This window comes from Notolepis coatsorum (assembly GCF_963971535.1).
Source record: "Notolepis coatsorum genome assembly, chromosome: 3".
Taxonomy (NCBI): Eukaryota; Metazoa; Chordata; class Actinopteri; order Aulopiformes; family Paralepididae; genus Notolepis; species Notolepis coatsorum.
In genome coordinates, this window is record NC_140167.1 from 109,398,836 (window position 1) to 109,414,099 (window position 15,264).

Genomic DNA, 15,264 nt, shown 5'->3' on the forward strand with positions numbered 1-15,264 from the left:
CGTTTGGCTGTGTGTGTTTCAACACCTCTTAAGTACCTGTTAAGCTGACAGACCCACACCGTAAATCCCCTCACCTGTAGTTTTTCCACAGTATTGAGAGACAATACTGTCGAACTATATAACAATAATTACCTCATTTACAAGTTGTATTTAAGTTTGCAAATAAGAGCAAATAAGAGAACACATTATTGACATTTCAAAGATGTAAAAAAAACAGATTTCGATTTTTTTCGATTTTCTGAAGAGCAAGACAATTGTTCCTTTTCTGGCACTTGTTTCTCACCGGATCAAATCGGGTTTGGTCACGTCGAGTCACTTTTGCTCATTACCAGTATGGTATTGTTTAAATTGTACAGCTTTTTGTGTCTCTGTCTTTGTCTGTCCTTATTTTGTGTACTTTCAGTGAGCCAAGAAGTGGAGAAATATATTAATACTTCAGTAAAATAATTTTTTTTACCAACAACAGGTGACTTTATTATAGATAATGCATTTTGAATGAATAGGTTGGGTTGTATAACTCATTTTGGTATGCATTTAGCCCATTCACCAAATTATAAATGCATAAGAGACCACAGGGCTTTGGTGCACTCTTTAGGCCACTCACCTGTAAGTGCCCCCACGTCCTGTAAATTACTTTGTGAGTGACTGACCTTAAGTTGATCTCTAGATAATAAAGTTTGTATAAAAAAAAAATGTACCTCCCTAATTTCTAAACCCTGGCTACGGCCCTGTATACAGTAATCAATAATGCTGCTTGTTTTGTTAATCAACTCGTTGTACTCAAGATATGCATTATTAGTGTTACCTCCAAATGATGATCGTTTGTCTTTAGCAGCGGTTCTCTGAATAGTTTTAATCCTCCAGGCCAAGTATCCACTGCCACTCTGGCCATCATAATAATGCTCCTTGGAGGGTGGAATAAAAACAGACACTTCACATTTAAAAGTGAAAAACAGCATGCTCTGGTAGGATTAAAAATGTATCAATATTGCCACAACCATTACTGTGTGCAACTCACATAGCCATTCTTAGAGTGTGGGTCACTGAGGTAGGGGAATAAGGTCACGATCCCTCTGGCATACTTTTCCTTCAGATGTCTGGGTGGTGAAGTACTGGAAGATTAAGATTAAAGAAGAATGTATTTCTCAGTCATATTCCCTGGATTTCATTTAGATTAAAAACAAGGAGCTAATTACCCATTCTTCTCTGTCAAGTCAGCTGCCAATAGGTTCACCATTTTCCTTCTGTTGTCATCGTGCAAGGACTTGGTTCGATTGTATTCATTTATTATGCGTTCTCCACCAGATTTCTCACGAAGAATGGATTCCACCAACTTGAAGCACAAAAGCACATGCACAAAAAACAATTCAGTGTTAGGAATATACTGTAGACTGCAATTCAAAGTTAAGGTAAAGGATAAGTATCCTTAATATCAGTTTTAACCCTATCTGAGGTCTGTCTAGCATGCTTCTGACTCGTGGAGATGATAATTTGAGAGATCCATCCAATCTCAAGTGAGCTACAATATTCTTACAGGCACGCGACCAGTACAATGGAAAAGATGGGGGCATAACATTGACAGTAAAAAACATGCATTTCTGAGTTGTGAATCACAGGGTGATGCATACATATTACATGTGTGTCAACTCTTACTTGCTTGGCCTCTGTATCCAGCCTATGGCGTTTTCGTGAAGGGTCCTCTGAAATGATGACAGTATCCTGTGATCCTGACGAATCCAGGGATGATGGCTGTGACCCTGACGAATCCAGGGATGATGGTTGGGACCACTCAGATGAGGCTAGCGTGGAGACAGACTGCTCAGATGAGGCTAGCGTGGAGACAGGATAAATAAATAAAAAGATTATACACAGTTTCCTCATAAAGATGTCCCTTATCTCTGATGTCCCCCAAAACTCTGCTGCGAGGGTCCTCACGCGCACCAAACCCTGGCAGCACATCACCCCCACCCTGCAAAAACTCCACTGGCTCCCCATCAACTATCGAATCCCCTACAAGATCCTCCTCCTCACCTACAAATCCCTGCACGGGTTGGCCCCTTCCTACCTGACCAACCTACTCCACCCGTACACTCCAGCACGAGGCCTCCGATCCTCCAACTCCAACCTCCTCACCATCCCCCGCACCAGGCGTTCCACACTGGGAGACCGAGCTTTCGCTGCAGCAGCCCCCAGACTGTGGAACTCCCTCTCCCCCCTCATCCGAGGCTCTGACACCATCAACCTCTTCAAAACCAAGCTAAAAACCCACCTGTTCACACTTGCCTTCACGCAACACGGCCCCGCTCCCAAGTAGCCCACCCCTGACTCTTTTTAAGCCACAGATTCCGTTGTTTTGTTTTGTTTTGTTGTTTGTTTGTTTGTTAATTTTAACCACTTCATCCAATTGGACAGAACTTGCCTCCTTTTTTTATTTATTTTTATCTCTTATCTTATTTGTTTTTTCTTGTTGTTACTATACACAGATCTTTTATGTATTTTATTATATATATTTTTTCAATTTTATTACTTACTTTTATTTTTTTCCATCCTTTCCTTGTACAGTGTCCTTGAGTCTGAGAAAGGCGCTTCTCTCTTAAAATTCAATCTATTATTATTATTATTATTATTATTATTATTATTATTATTATTATTATTATTATTATTATTATTATTATTATTATTATTATTATTATTATTATTATTATTATTATTATTATCTAATCGAATGTAAGCTTCACATGACAAATAACTTATTCATTAAATATATATTACAAATGTAATCAAACCTGTGTCATATTTGATGATTAGCACCCCAGTGGATGCATCTCTTGCTACCTCCTCAAAAACATCGTCATCCAATTCGGTCCCCGAACTGTCAAAAACTTTCACACCTTCCGTTACAGCTGGGACACCAAACTTTGCAAATGCTAGAAACGGGCACAAAAGCTTTTGTAAACAGAAATGTCATTGGATGTATCCAGTGATTTCTAAATCTACTCACTAAATATTCACTTAATCTTGAATAATTGCTGTCTGCAATACAATAGATGAAGCCACAGATCCACCCAGTGGATAACCATTGAGTATCACATTGAGGACAATTTCCCAATGATCCCAATTTCTTACCTGCACTCAGAAACTCGATCAGATTTATTTCTGTAATCCGAACAAACTTTTGGACATCTCCCAGTTGGACTTTCAACAGCATGCTTGCAGCAAGCCTGCAAGAGAGTTACCAACGAGTGGGCAACTTGAACACAGGGAAGTGTGGGAAATTAGTGTCAGGTGGAATATTCAGTGACTTTGTACTTATTATTTACCTTATTGGGGACATTGATCTAAGTTAAGTTATTATTAAATGTTTTACTTAGATCAATGTCCCCAATAAGGTAAATAATAAGTACAAAGTCACTGAATATTCAAGCCTGACACTAATTTCCCACAGATGCAAACAGACAAAAAAAGGAGAGCTATATAACCCAGGGTTTTTTCCTTGCATTTTCCCTGTGTTTCTTCCATTAAACTCAATCAACCATATTGTATGCATTCTAATGCACTCACTCTCATAACACACCATTTCATAGTACAGATTACTTATATCATTCAAGGGTATTTCCCTGCATTAACATCCTGATGAATTGAAAATGGGGGACCCTGGTGTAAACAAGACGAAAGTCTTTCTCTGGTCTGCATCCCCTTAACAATTGTGTGTATTGAGCTGTACTGTATTGTACCCATTCTGCAATCTGTTAATAAAGTTTTCAATCAATCAATCAAGCAAGACACATTTGAAAAAACTCACGAAGGGTATAGGCTGGCTCACGTTCAAGGCCTCCCTCAACGTGAAATGGCGCACGTGCAGTCTTCTTGGCTGTCGCCGAAATCTGTGGACTTAACAAAATAATAACATTGGTCAAATGCCAAATAACTGTTACTTGATTTCATACTGTAGGACACATTTACCTCAGAACATGGCATGCAAATGTTTGTTACTAAGCCAATGTTAGCAGCTTGGTAACAGGGCCTTCCTTGCATTTTCCCTGTGTTTCTTCCATTAAACTCAATCAACCATATTGTATGCATTCTAATGCACTCACTCTCATAACACACCATTTCATAGTACAGATTACTTATATCATTCAAGGGTATTTCCCCGCATTAACATTAGCAAGACACATTTAAAAAAACTCACGAAGGGTATAGGCTGGCTCACGTTCAAGGCCTCCCTCAACGTGAAATGGCGCACGTGCAGTCTTCTTGGCTGTGGCCGAAATCTGTGGACTTAACAAAATAATAACATTGGTCAAATGCCAAATAACTGTTACTTGATTTCATACTGTAGGACACATTTACCTCAGAACATGGCATGCAAATGTTTGTTACTAAGCCAATGTTAGCAGCTTGGTAACAGGGCCTTCCTTGCATTTTCCCTGTGTTTCTTCCATTAAACTCAATCAACCATATTGTATGCATTCTAATGCACTCACTCTCATAACACACCATTTCATAGTACAGATTACTTATATCATTCAAGGGTATTTCCCCGCATTAACATTAGCAAGACACATTTGAAAAAACTCACGAAGGGTATAGGCTGGCTCACGTTCAAGGCCTCCCTCAACGTGAAATGGCGCACGTGCAGTCTTCTTGGCTGTCGCCGAAATCTGTGGACTTAACAAAATAATAACATTGGTCAAATGCCAAATAACTGTTACTTGATTTCATACTGTAGGACACATTTACCTCAGAACATGGCATGCAAATGTTTGTTACTAAGCCAATGTTAGCAGCTTGGTAACAGGGCCTTCCTTGCATTTTCCCTGTGTTTCTTCCATTAAACTCAATCAACCATATTGTATGCATTCTAATGCACTCACTCTCATAACACACCATTTCATAGTACAGATTACTTATATCATTCAAGGGTATTTCCCCGCATTAACATTAGCTAGCAAGACACATTTGAAAAAACTCACGAAGGGCTGGCTCACGTTCAAGGCCTCACTCAATGTGAAATGGCGCACGTGCGTGCAGTCTTCTTGGCTGTCGCCGAAATCTGTGGACTTAACAAAATAATAATGTTGGTCAAATGCCAAATAACTGTTAATTGATTTCATACTGTACACACATTTACCTCAGAACATGGCGTGCAAATGTTTGTTACTAAGCCAATGTATCGCCCTGTGTTTCTTCCATTAAACTCAATCAACCATATTGTATGCATTCTAATGCACTCACTCTCATAACACACCATTTCATAGTACAGATTACTTATATCATTCAAGGGTATTTCCCCGCATTAACATTAGCTAGCAAGACACATTTGAAAAAACTCACGAAGGGCTGGCTCACGTTCAAGGCCTGACTCAATGTGAAATGGCGCACGTGCGTGCACTCTTCTTGGCTGTCGCCGAAATATGTGGACTTAACAAAATAATAATGTTGGTAAAATGCCAAATAACTGTTAATTGATTTCATACTGTACACACATTTACCTCAGAACATGGCGTGCAAATGTTTGTTACTATAAGCCAATGTATCGCCCTGTGTTTTTATCGATCTTTTTTTCCAAACGATACAATTCACAATCACCCCTCCACATTGTATTTAACAACATTAACATTACCTCTTGCAAGTTGCTGGAAGCCAATAGTTACCGAATTAATTAATTAATATGTGATTAGGAGAAACTTACCTGCCGAGTTACCTCTGCCGCGACGTGAAGAAAATGGCGTGTCTTGGACGTTCTTCAAGAGAAGGAGATGGGCGGAGCTTCCCAGAGTAGTGATGACACCAGCCAATTAACTACGAAATATTTCACCAACACTGTCTGCATTTTACTCAAACTGTTGTTGTAATAACTCTGAAAGAGTCAATGTACTTTGACACTGCATATTTGACACTGTTTTAGGCTGCTGGATGTCCGTGGAGAACCTGGTGGTTTGCACTCTGATTTAAGGCCAATCTCTTGTCTCTGTATTTCATTTAACCATCCCTGGAGACGTCAAAAATCCACCACAATACCACAGCATCAGCCAAGGAGGAGGATGACTATGATGTGATGCAGGACCCAGAATTCCTCCAGAGCAGGGGTGGCCAACCCGCGGCTCGCGAGCCGCATGCGGCTCTTTGCCCGTCAATGTGCGGCTCTTCCATCCACAAATCTTTTAAAAAAAAAATTAAAAACTTTTTTTTTTTTTTTTTTTTTTATGTCACTCATTCCATAAGGACGTAGAATAAACATTTACAATTTTTTTTTAAATGGTCCATTTGCATGTTCTTGGTATCTGAATCTAGGGACATATATGGATCAGTGTCAGAAATAGTTTGTCTGTTACTAGGCTTGAGTAAATTGTAATGAACCAAAGGAGAATATCAATTCTATTTAAAAAAAATTGTATCTTTGACTGTAAATAACACCATGCTAAAATTGACCAGACCTGAAAAATCTAAGCAAATGAATAAAGGGAAGATGATTAAACAGAAGGTTTTGTAGATACAGTACTGAATTCTGCCATCTTTTTTATAATGTAAATTTCTCCACCATTTTTCATCATATTGCAACACCGTTTTTTGCAAGACGTTCACAGAAAGGTAGAGAAACTAACTGCGTTCTGTTTTATGGCAATAACGTTCAGGTTTGTGGGAGATAATCCCAAAAAATAAGAGAAATTAAAAAGTAAATCCAGAAGTCAGATGATTGACAGGGGCTGGTGTGAGCTGGGTAGGGTAGTTTTTCGAAATTTGAAAGCCCTGAGTCTCTTCCTTCAAAAGACTACACTCACTTTTGGCTGTGCCACTTCCTCCTGTCGATATGCGCCGGTTTACGACTAAATGCCCTGAGATTTCTATAATCTTATATTTCACTAATAACAGTTAAAATAATTGGTAAACAAACGTAATGCTGAAAATATACACTTTTACTGTATATCTCGGGCTTAAGAGGTTAACCCTGTGAGGCCCAAATTAAAAAGAAATTAGCAACTTCAGAGGCCAGAGGGTGGGACGTATAAACACATTTACTATCAAATAGCATTGTGAGGCTGAACAACAGGACCAATTGACTATACATGTGCTTAAAGGGGAACTATCTTATAAATGGCTTTTTTCAGTGTTTATCATTGTTTCTTAGCTATGGGGACTTATATTAATAGGATATATGTCTCTAATTCTCATATTGGCGAATTCTTCCAATTCTCCTCTCACAATATTCACCCTCACTGAACTGAGTCATCTGAAAATGTGCATATCTGTGATGTCAGAGATTTCTCAGCTGCATAATAATGTGGCAGTTGATGTGGCAGTTGGCACCTGGCCACACAGTGGTTGGAGCCCAGCCTCAAAACGGCTTAAGATCTTGAGGTAGAAAAATGCGGTTTTTAGTACTTGATTAGAAATACAAAACAATGCATTTAAAAAAAAATAAACCTAGATGTTCCATAGACTCACAGGAATTGTGTAAAAGTGCCCAAATAGTGAAAGAAATTGTAAAATACTTCCCCTTTAACATTTTTTAAATAAACATAATTTTTTTAAATGGCTAAAAGTGATTTTGTAATTTTGCAACTGTGGGTCTCACAGGGTACTTTTAACCCTGTGAGGCCCAAATAAAAAAGACATTAGCAACATCAGAGGCCAGAGGGTACCGTGACTGAAAAAAAAGGTTGAGAAACGCTGGTATATGGTGTGGCTCTTTGTGGTACCACAGTAATTTTTGTGGCTCTTAGTCTTTGACTGGTTGGCCACCCCTGGCCTAGGTCTTTCTATTGTTGTCTGGTGCGATGATCAAATCCTCCACTTCTGTATTTTTAAACATAGATCCTCTTTTGTATTTACACATTGCAAATCACCCACCTCTGTACTTAAACATGGGATTAAACATAAGATTCACTTCAGTATTTTAAACATGGTAACTCATCCACCTCTGTACTTAAACATGGGACCCATTTCTGTATCTAAACGTGGAACCAAACATAGGACTCATTTCAGTATTCAAACATGGTCTCTAGCCAGACATTCAAACCTGGGCCCTCATTCATCAATAGTGTGCATAGAACATTTCTATTTCCACACGTAAGCACGGAATGTAGAACTAGTGTACGCACAGGGAAGTCGGGATTCATCACACACTGCGTACGCAGGCTCTATGCTCCTCCGTGTTGATGAATACCACTTTGTTCTACCGTCAATGCTCGTGCATGATTATCCATATATGGTCATGAAAGTGAGGAAACACCCCCCATGGGATGTGAAATAATGGACTGACCCGAGCGGAACCCTGAGAAACTCCACGGAGAATTCACTGCTGTCGAACCAAGAAGACACTATTGCGTATTATGGGATAAATAAAAGGCGGATTTGTAAACGGTGATGTCAGATATCAACGGCTCCCTAAGACCATTGCTGCAATTCTGCCTGGACAGCTCAAAATACTAATAAAGACCGTTCGTTGACCACTGTTTGGCGTTGGTTGTGTGTCATTATAACCGTGCTGTAATATGAATGCCTTTATTAGTTGTGTTCGATTGGCTATATGATTTTTAGAGGCATCTATTTTGTTGTCGGCTAATAAAGACCGCGCTGGAATATGACTGCCTTTTCCCGTGTTATTTGATTAATACTGGGATTAAAGTTCTCCTCAATTCTATTCCAAATCGCGATGGATCTCCCGTCAATTTTCTACCTGCTGCATATGATTTCTAGAGGCATACTACAATCTATTTTGATGTCAGTATTGGGTAGCCTATATAAACAATATAATACGAGAGCATATACAAGAACAATGAATCTCACTGCATGTATGATGTAGCCAGCTGCCTTTCAATACATGAACTTGAATTCCATCATGTTTGTGTGCGGGACTCACAAGGCTGTTGTCACAATGGGTGGTACCGGTGTACAGTAATAATAACAGTCCACACAATATCACGATCCATGCCATAGCCTATGTTCTATTAGGACATGATCTGTGACGACAAATGTTCTAGAATGTTTGATTAAGATATCATACTCTGACAGCATGCCTATGAGCAACAAAAACGCGAACTTGAATCCCATCATATAGTCTGTCCACTATCTGCATGGTGTCATTGCAATGCGTTTTCTATTCTTTCTTATACAGTAAAAAGGGGGAAGAACACTATATTCATATGACTTATTCTGCTTACAGCTTCGAAATTCCACTTGTTTCATTTAACGTAAAGCCTTTTAAATATAATCAAAACGTTCCCGTGTTTCGGCGGTCTGTGCGCAAAATAATAACGAGTTGAGCTTTATGATTTATGATGAATTGAAAATGGGGGACCCTGATGTAAACAAGACGAAAGTTGGTCTGCATCCCCAATTAACAATTGTATGTACTGAGCTGTACTGTACTGTACCCATTCTGCAATCTGTTAATAAACTTTTCAATCAATCAATCAAGCAAGCTACGCGGAGCGCAGTCAGTCAGTAGCCTACACCCCGTATATTCCGATAACGCTATATAAACCATGCTGCATTCATTCTGAGAGAAAGATCTATTATTCCAAATGCTATTTATAGGGTTTTGACCAGTGGCGGTTGGAATGCCCCACGGGCCCCGAGGCGAGATTGACAGCTCGGGCCCCCCCCCCCCCCGATATTTATTGTATTATTAAAAAAAAAAAAAAAAAAAAAAAAAAAAAAATCCAACATGAAACAAAACATATCACAATACAATAATAATACGTCAAATGTATATACTCTCTTTTCTGGACTCTTTTCGTATCACAAACAGTACTGTATTTGCAAATCTGGTATGTCATGTATAGATGTAGCACTACTGTCTATCTGTATGTCATTATGTTATAATGAATTGAAAATGGGGGACCCTGATGTAAACAAGACGAAAGTGTTTCTCTGGTCTGCATCCCCTTAACAATTGTATGTATTGAGCTGTACTGTATTGTACCCATTCTGCAATCTGTTAAATAAAGTTTTCATTCATTCACCATGACATGTTTAGGTATTTGGCCAGATCCAGCTTGTCTGTGATGAGAGTGTTTTCTGTCTTTATGATTGACTATCATCATTAGATATTTCAGTTTCGTTATTACAGTAGCTGGCTAACAGTACGTTAGTTGACTAATACCAGAGTCAGAATTGGGTAATATGCCGACTACTGGCAGTGATGCGACCTATGTTACCACATAACTTTTGTCATCTCTGGTACTATGCAGTGCACTATGCAAAACGGCAAAGAGATAGGTAACGTTCGTTAAGTGCCAAATTACCATCATCATGATACACCCTCACATAATTCACAAAGTGTTCACATGCGCCACCCATGTGGTAACCTAGAAATACCATAGATTGTGGCTAGGTGGTAACGTATATGTTTTCTATGATCACTATGAATTGAAAATGGGGGACCCTGATGTAAACAAGACAAACGTCTTTCTCTGGTCTGCATCCCCTTAACGAGCCGTACTGTATTGTACCCATTCTGCAATCTGTTAAATAAAGTTTTCATTCATTCATTCACATTACGTTAGTTAGCATCCAAGCTAGCGTGATAACGTTAGTAGTACTAGGTAGCTTACCTGCAATAATGTTGTCATCGTCCTGGACAGATAAGACTTGTTAAATCATAATATATCCACACTTTGTGCTGGTAAATGTCCCCTTTAGCTGCTCGGCGTCGTCGGATTTTAATACACCACGGTGGTGATGTGGGGGACCCTGATGTAAACAAGACGAAAGTCTTTCTCTGGTCTGCATCCCCTTAACAATTGTATGTATTGAGCTGTACTGTACTGTACCCATTCTGCAATCTGTTAATAAAGTTTTCATTCATTCATGTTTCAGGTGACTTATTATGTTGTGTTTCTCTGATGTCGCGTTCACGTTACGTGGGAAGAAGCGGAAGAACCAGAGGACATCTCGTTGCTACAACTAGGAAGCCTTCACGCATTGACTCGATCAAAACGCCCACATCCATACTTCCGCAATTCGTGACGCGAAGTGGGAGATATCGGGGTCTATAAAAAATCCCATATGTCCTAGTAGGAATTACAACTAGGAGGCTGACGTGAATGGTTTTTCCCAGTCGGAAGCTGATTCTTCCGATTCTTCCCACGTAACGTGAACGCGACATCAGAGAAAAATACGTCACAGCCAAGGAAAGGGAGCGCTGGATTTGTGCAAAACGCCCTGTTCCTAAACCACACGCTATCAGTCGTACTCGTACCACAGTACTGGCAAAACGGGAGGAGCCTAGAATCAAAACAAACGCACCAGTCCCAGTTGCCGTTACCACCAGTTGTGTTCGATCCAGTCCCACACGCGAACGGCAACTCCATTCAGTCCCGGGCCTGGGCCCGGGGCCGGAGGGGGGGCCGGGGCCCGGGCCCCCCCTCCCGCCAGACGGTGGGCGGGCCCTAAGGCCGCTGCCTCCCCTGCCGCGCCTATAGCTCCGCCCCTGGTTTTGACCATAATTACACTACTGTTGCTATTTTACAATGAACTATAATGAACTACGGTTCGTACAGAACATGCCAGTGTTATTATGCACAGAAGCTCATTTCCCTGTTGTAATAATATATTCTACCACTGGGCGCTAGGTACGCCAGGTCTGAACTGTGCGTAGATGTAAGCACGAAGTCAAGTTCAAGTTGAAATTGATGAATCCCACTCTTTGCTTAGAAATGATCGTACGCACAGGGTAAGCACAGATCTGTGCGTAGAACACGTTGATGAATGAGGGCCCTGGATTCTACTCCTTCAGCATTTAACCTTGGAGTGTCCTCCCTCAGCATTTAAGCAATTAGTCACCGTTCTTCATTATTTGAACATGGGGTACCCTCCTTCAGCATTTAAGCAATTTTCCAAGAACCATACTTTGTATTTACCGTGGTCTTCAATACCCTCCTGGCTTGAATGCAAACATTTCCCTCCCACTGTATGTCTGCCCTCTTCGGGGGACAATGTGGTCTCTTTAGAGGTCGGGTTTACCCCACTGACTACCCTGTAGTAGTACTCAACGGGGGTAGGTGTATTGTCCTCCTCGTCACTCCCTTTCCTGGCATAGTCTGTCAGATATTTTGGGGGTTTGTGTTCCCTTGGGGGATACCTCCCACTGCTTGGGGCACTTGACGTCACCCTCAGGTGCTCCCTTCATCGCCCTCTGGGGGTTGCTGACTGTCTGTCTGCATGACTGTACTAAGTACACTGGGGTGATGTGTTTCTGTTTCTACACACCTTGCTCTGGAGTCCAGCTCTGGCTCCTCTGTCTGTGTCTCGCTCTCACAGGTTGTCTTCGTGACAAACTTGACTAGCATGTGTTTCTGCACTCTCCTGTTACCGGGATGATAAACTAGGAAAGCAGGGCTTCCTTTGTCGTGTCCTACGAAAAATCCTTTTACACCCTTGGACTTGGGTTTTCCCCTGTCCTGCAGGTACGCATAACACACTGATCCAAATCGGTGCATTCTGGCTAGATTACACTTCTTTCCTGTCAGTGCTGTATACGGGGTGGTGCCCGAGTGCTTATTAAAGCACCTGTTTCTGGTGTAAGCGGGTTCTTGCACCGCATAATGCCACAGGCTCTTAGGTAAGTTACTATCTGCTAGCTTACACCTAGCCATTTCGAAAAGGGTGTGCCATTCCCTCTCTGCCACACCGCTCTGGTGTGGGGGATATGGACGTGACGTCTCGTATCTTATCTTATACCTTCTCAATAGTGATTGGAACTCTCTGTTTGCGAACTCGGTTTTGTGGTCGGATCTCAGACATCTTACTGTACCATAAGGGGCTACGTCTGCCAGGAATTTCTCTGTAGCCTGGAGTGTGTGAGGAAGTAAACAAACACTGCCCCTGTACACACGTCTGTAAAAGACTGTACATACCTAAGACCTCCTATGGACTTGTTGCTTACTGGGCCTGCTAGGTCCATGTCAACTAGTGCAAGTGGTACCCTTACTCTGTCTGTGGGATTTCTGTATCTCGGTTGGGTAAACTTCCCCGTTTTGCACATTGCACAATTTTTGTCAGGTCTACGCTTTTCCCCTTCAATGTGCATGCCCTCTGACACTATTTGCAATTTCAGTAAATCCTCGTAATTACAATGACCCATAATCTCGTGCCATGTCTGAATATCGTGACTTGCCGTCTCGCTACACACATCATTATTATCATCACACTGGTCGTTGTCATTATACTCCGTTTTCAGATAATATATTCTCTGGTACATCTTTATGTCAAACCGGGTACCGTCAGGTTCTACAAGAATATTTGTACCTTTATCTAAGAATACCTTGGCACCGCTTGCAGTAGCAGCTATTACTGAGAATAGTCCTTGTGGGAACGATGGTACGTATAGAGCGTTCTTTAGCGCCACCGTACGCCAGCGCCCCTTACTGTCCGTGAGGCATACCTGTGCGTCTCCCCTCTCTTGCGCCAATCCGTAGGTGCGTCTACCGTCCGGCAGCTCCATGCAGTGCCTCTCCGGGTGGAAAGTGTTGTCAAAGTTCTTGAACCGACTCCTGTCGTTGATGACGTGGGACGACGCACCCAATGTGCAAAACGAGGAAGTTTACCCAACCAAGATACAGAAATCCCACAGACAGAGTAACGGTACCACTTGCACTAATTGACATGGACCTAGCAGGCCCAGTAACCAATGAGCCCATAGGAGGTTTTAGGTATGTACAGTCTTTTACAGACGTGTATACAGGGTAGGGCTGGGCGATAAAACGATAACGATAATCATCGCGATAAATTATTTCCTCGAAATAAACATGAAACGTGGTCGCAAAGTTTCGATATATCGATCTTCCAAGCTTGGACCAAACAGTGTTCCATTCTATGCATATGATCCAGTGGCGGTAGGTTGCCCCCTGGTGGAATATAATAATCTATGCACTGGGCCGTGTGTACTGCGTAGAAGAAGGTGCGCGGACTGATGACGACATCAACTCGAGACAAGACATTCAGTTTTGGTCAGGGGTGGGCAACTTTGTATATGGTGAGGGCCACACAATTTCCACAATCAATCTGGGGGGCCGCATTGTTTATCGGCAGTCCCGCCAGTAGTACCCCATCACTCAAATAGCCCATAATAGTCACAGATGTGATAAATAAGGTATATAAACAATTATAATTTGTTGTAACTTTGTTTTTATTCCATTTCAAATGCATTTAGTAATGCAATTTCAACTTTATGAATTTATAAACAGCTGGATTTAAAAGTATTGCTGTGTAACCCCAAATATATACAAAAATTATCAATTATAATTAAGGCTTCTAATAAAATAAATGTATGAACTTAAAGCCCACTGCTCAACAAACACAAAGCAGCATTCCTGCTGCATTTCACTACAACAGTAAATCAAAAGTGCAATAATAAATGATTTTGTTAAATGTATAAACTTTTATCCTGCTACTAAACAAAACATTATAACACTGAAATGCATGTTATGGATATGAAGCACTCAGGAATGTTTTGTTTAGTAGCAGGATAAAAGTTTATACATTTAACAAAATCATTTATTATTGCACTTTTGATTTACTGTTGTAGTGAAATGCAGCAGGAATGCTGCTTTGTGTTTGTGTTATTAGTGTTATCTGAACACTACAAAAGTAAAGTGCAAGTAAAGTAAAGTGCAATACTACATGCCTCCCATTGACCCTTCATCAAATTGGCATGACATTCACCCTCGCCCCACAGTGGGTCAATAATGGTTATAATAATAATAATAATGGTCCCCTCTCTACACCTCTCCATCATCTCCCCCCCCCCTCTCTACACCTCTTCATCCTCTCTCCCCCCCTCTCTACACCTCTTCATCATCTCCTTCCCCCCCTCTACACCTCTTCATCATCTCCCCCCCCCCTGTCTTTAATGAGACACTTGTGGTCTCTCTTGTTGGCGCACAATAGCAGGAATGTCAACGTCAATGTTTGTGCATGCGATCTGCATCAGATGAAATAATGTTTCATCTGACAGCCTGTTTCTCTCCTTTGACTTGATGTGCTTCATGTTTGAGAAATTGCTCTCACATATGTATGTGCTCCCAAACATACTGGCCATAGAGAGGGCAAAGTCCCTGAGGAGTGGGAAGCGGGGCTCAGGTAGCAGTTTCCAAAACGAAATTCCCCTCTCATTTCTCTTTGCTTGAAAAAAAGGATCTGACTGTAGCTCGCACAGTTCAAGCTGCAACAGTGGGGGCTGCTCTGACACCGTAGCGGTGAGGGGGTCGACAAACAGCGCTATCTGTGACTGCATGCCATTGAAATCTTCAAACC

The 15,264-nt window shown here is 41.1% G+C and overlaps 1 protein-coding gene across 1 annotated transcript in view; it reads left to right on the top strand.

The window, feature by feature from the left end:
- Positions 1-15,264, top strand: part of LOC311225952 (26S proteasome non-ATPase regulatory subunit 4-like) — a gene marked incomplete at its 3' end in the record, with an annotated part of 130,436 nt that overhangs the window by 12,359 nt on the left and 102,813 nt on the right. Inside the window, exon 2 of the mRNA XM_084311339.1 lies at positions 6,030-6,141. Within this exon, the coding sequence (XP_084167465.1) occupies positions 6,030-6,141 (112 nt within the window). The remainder of the gene's footprint in view (positions 1-6,029; positions 6,142-15,264) is intronic.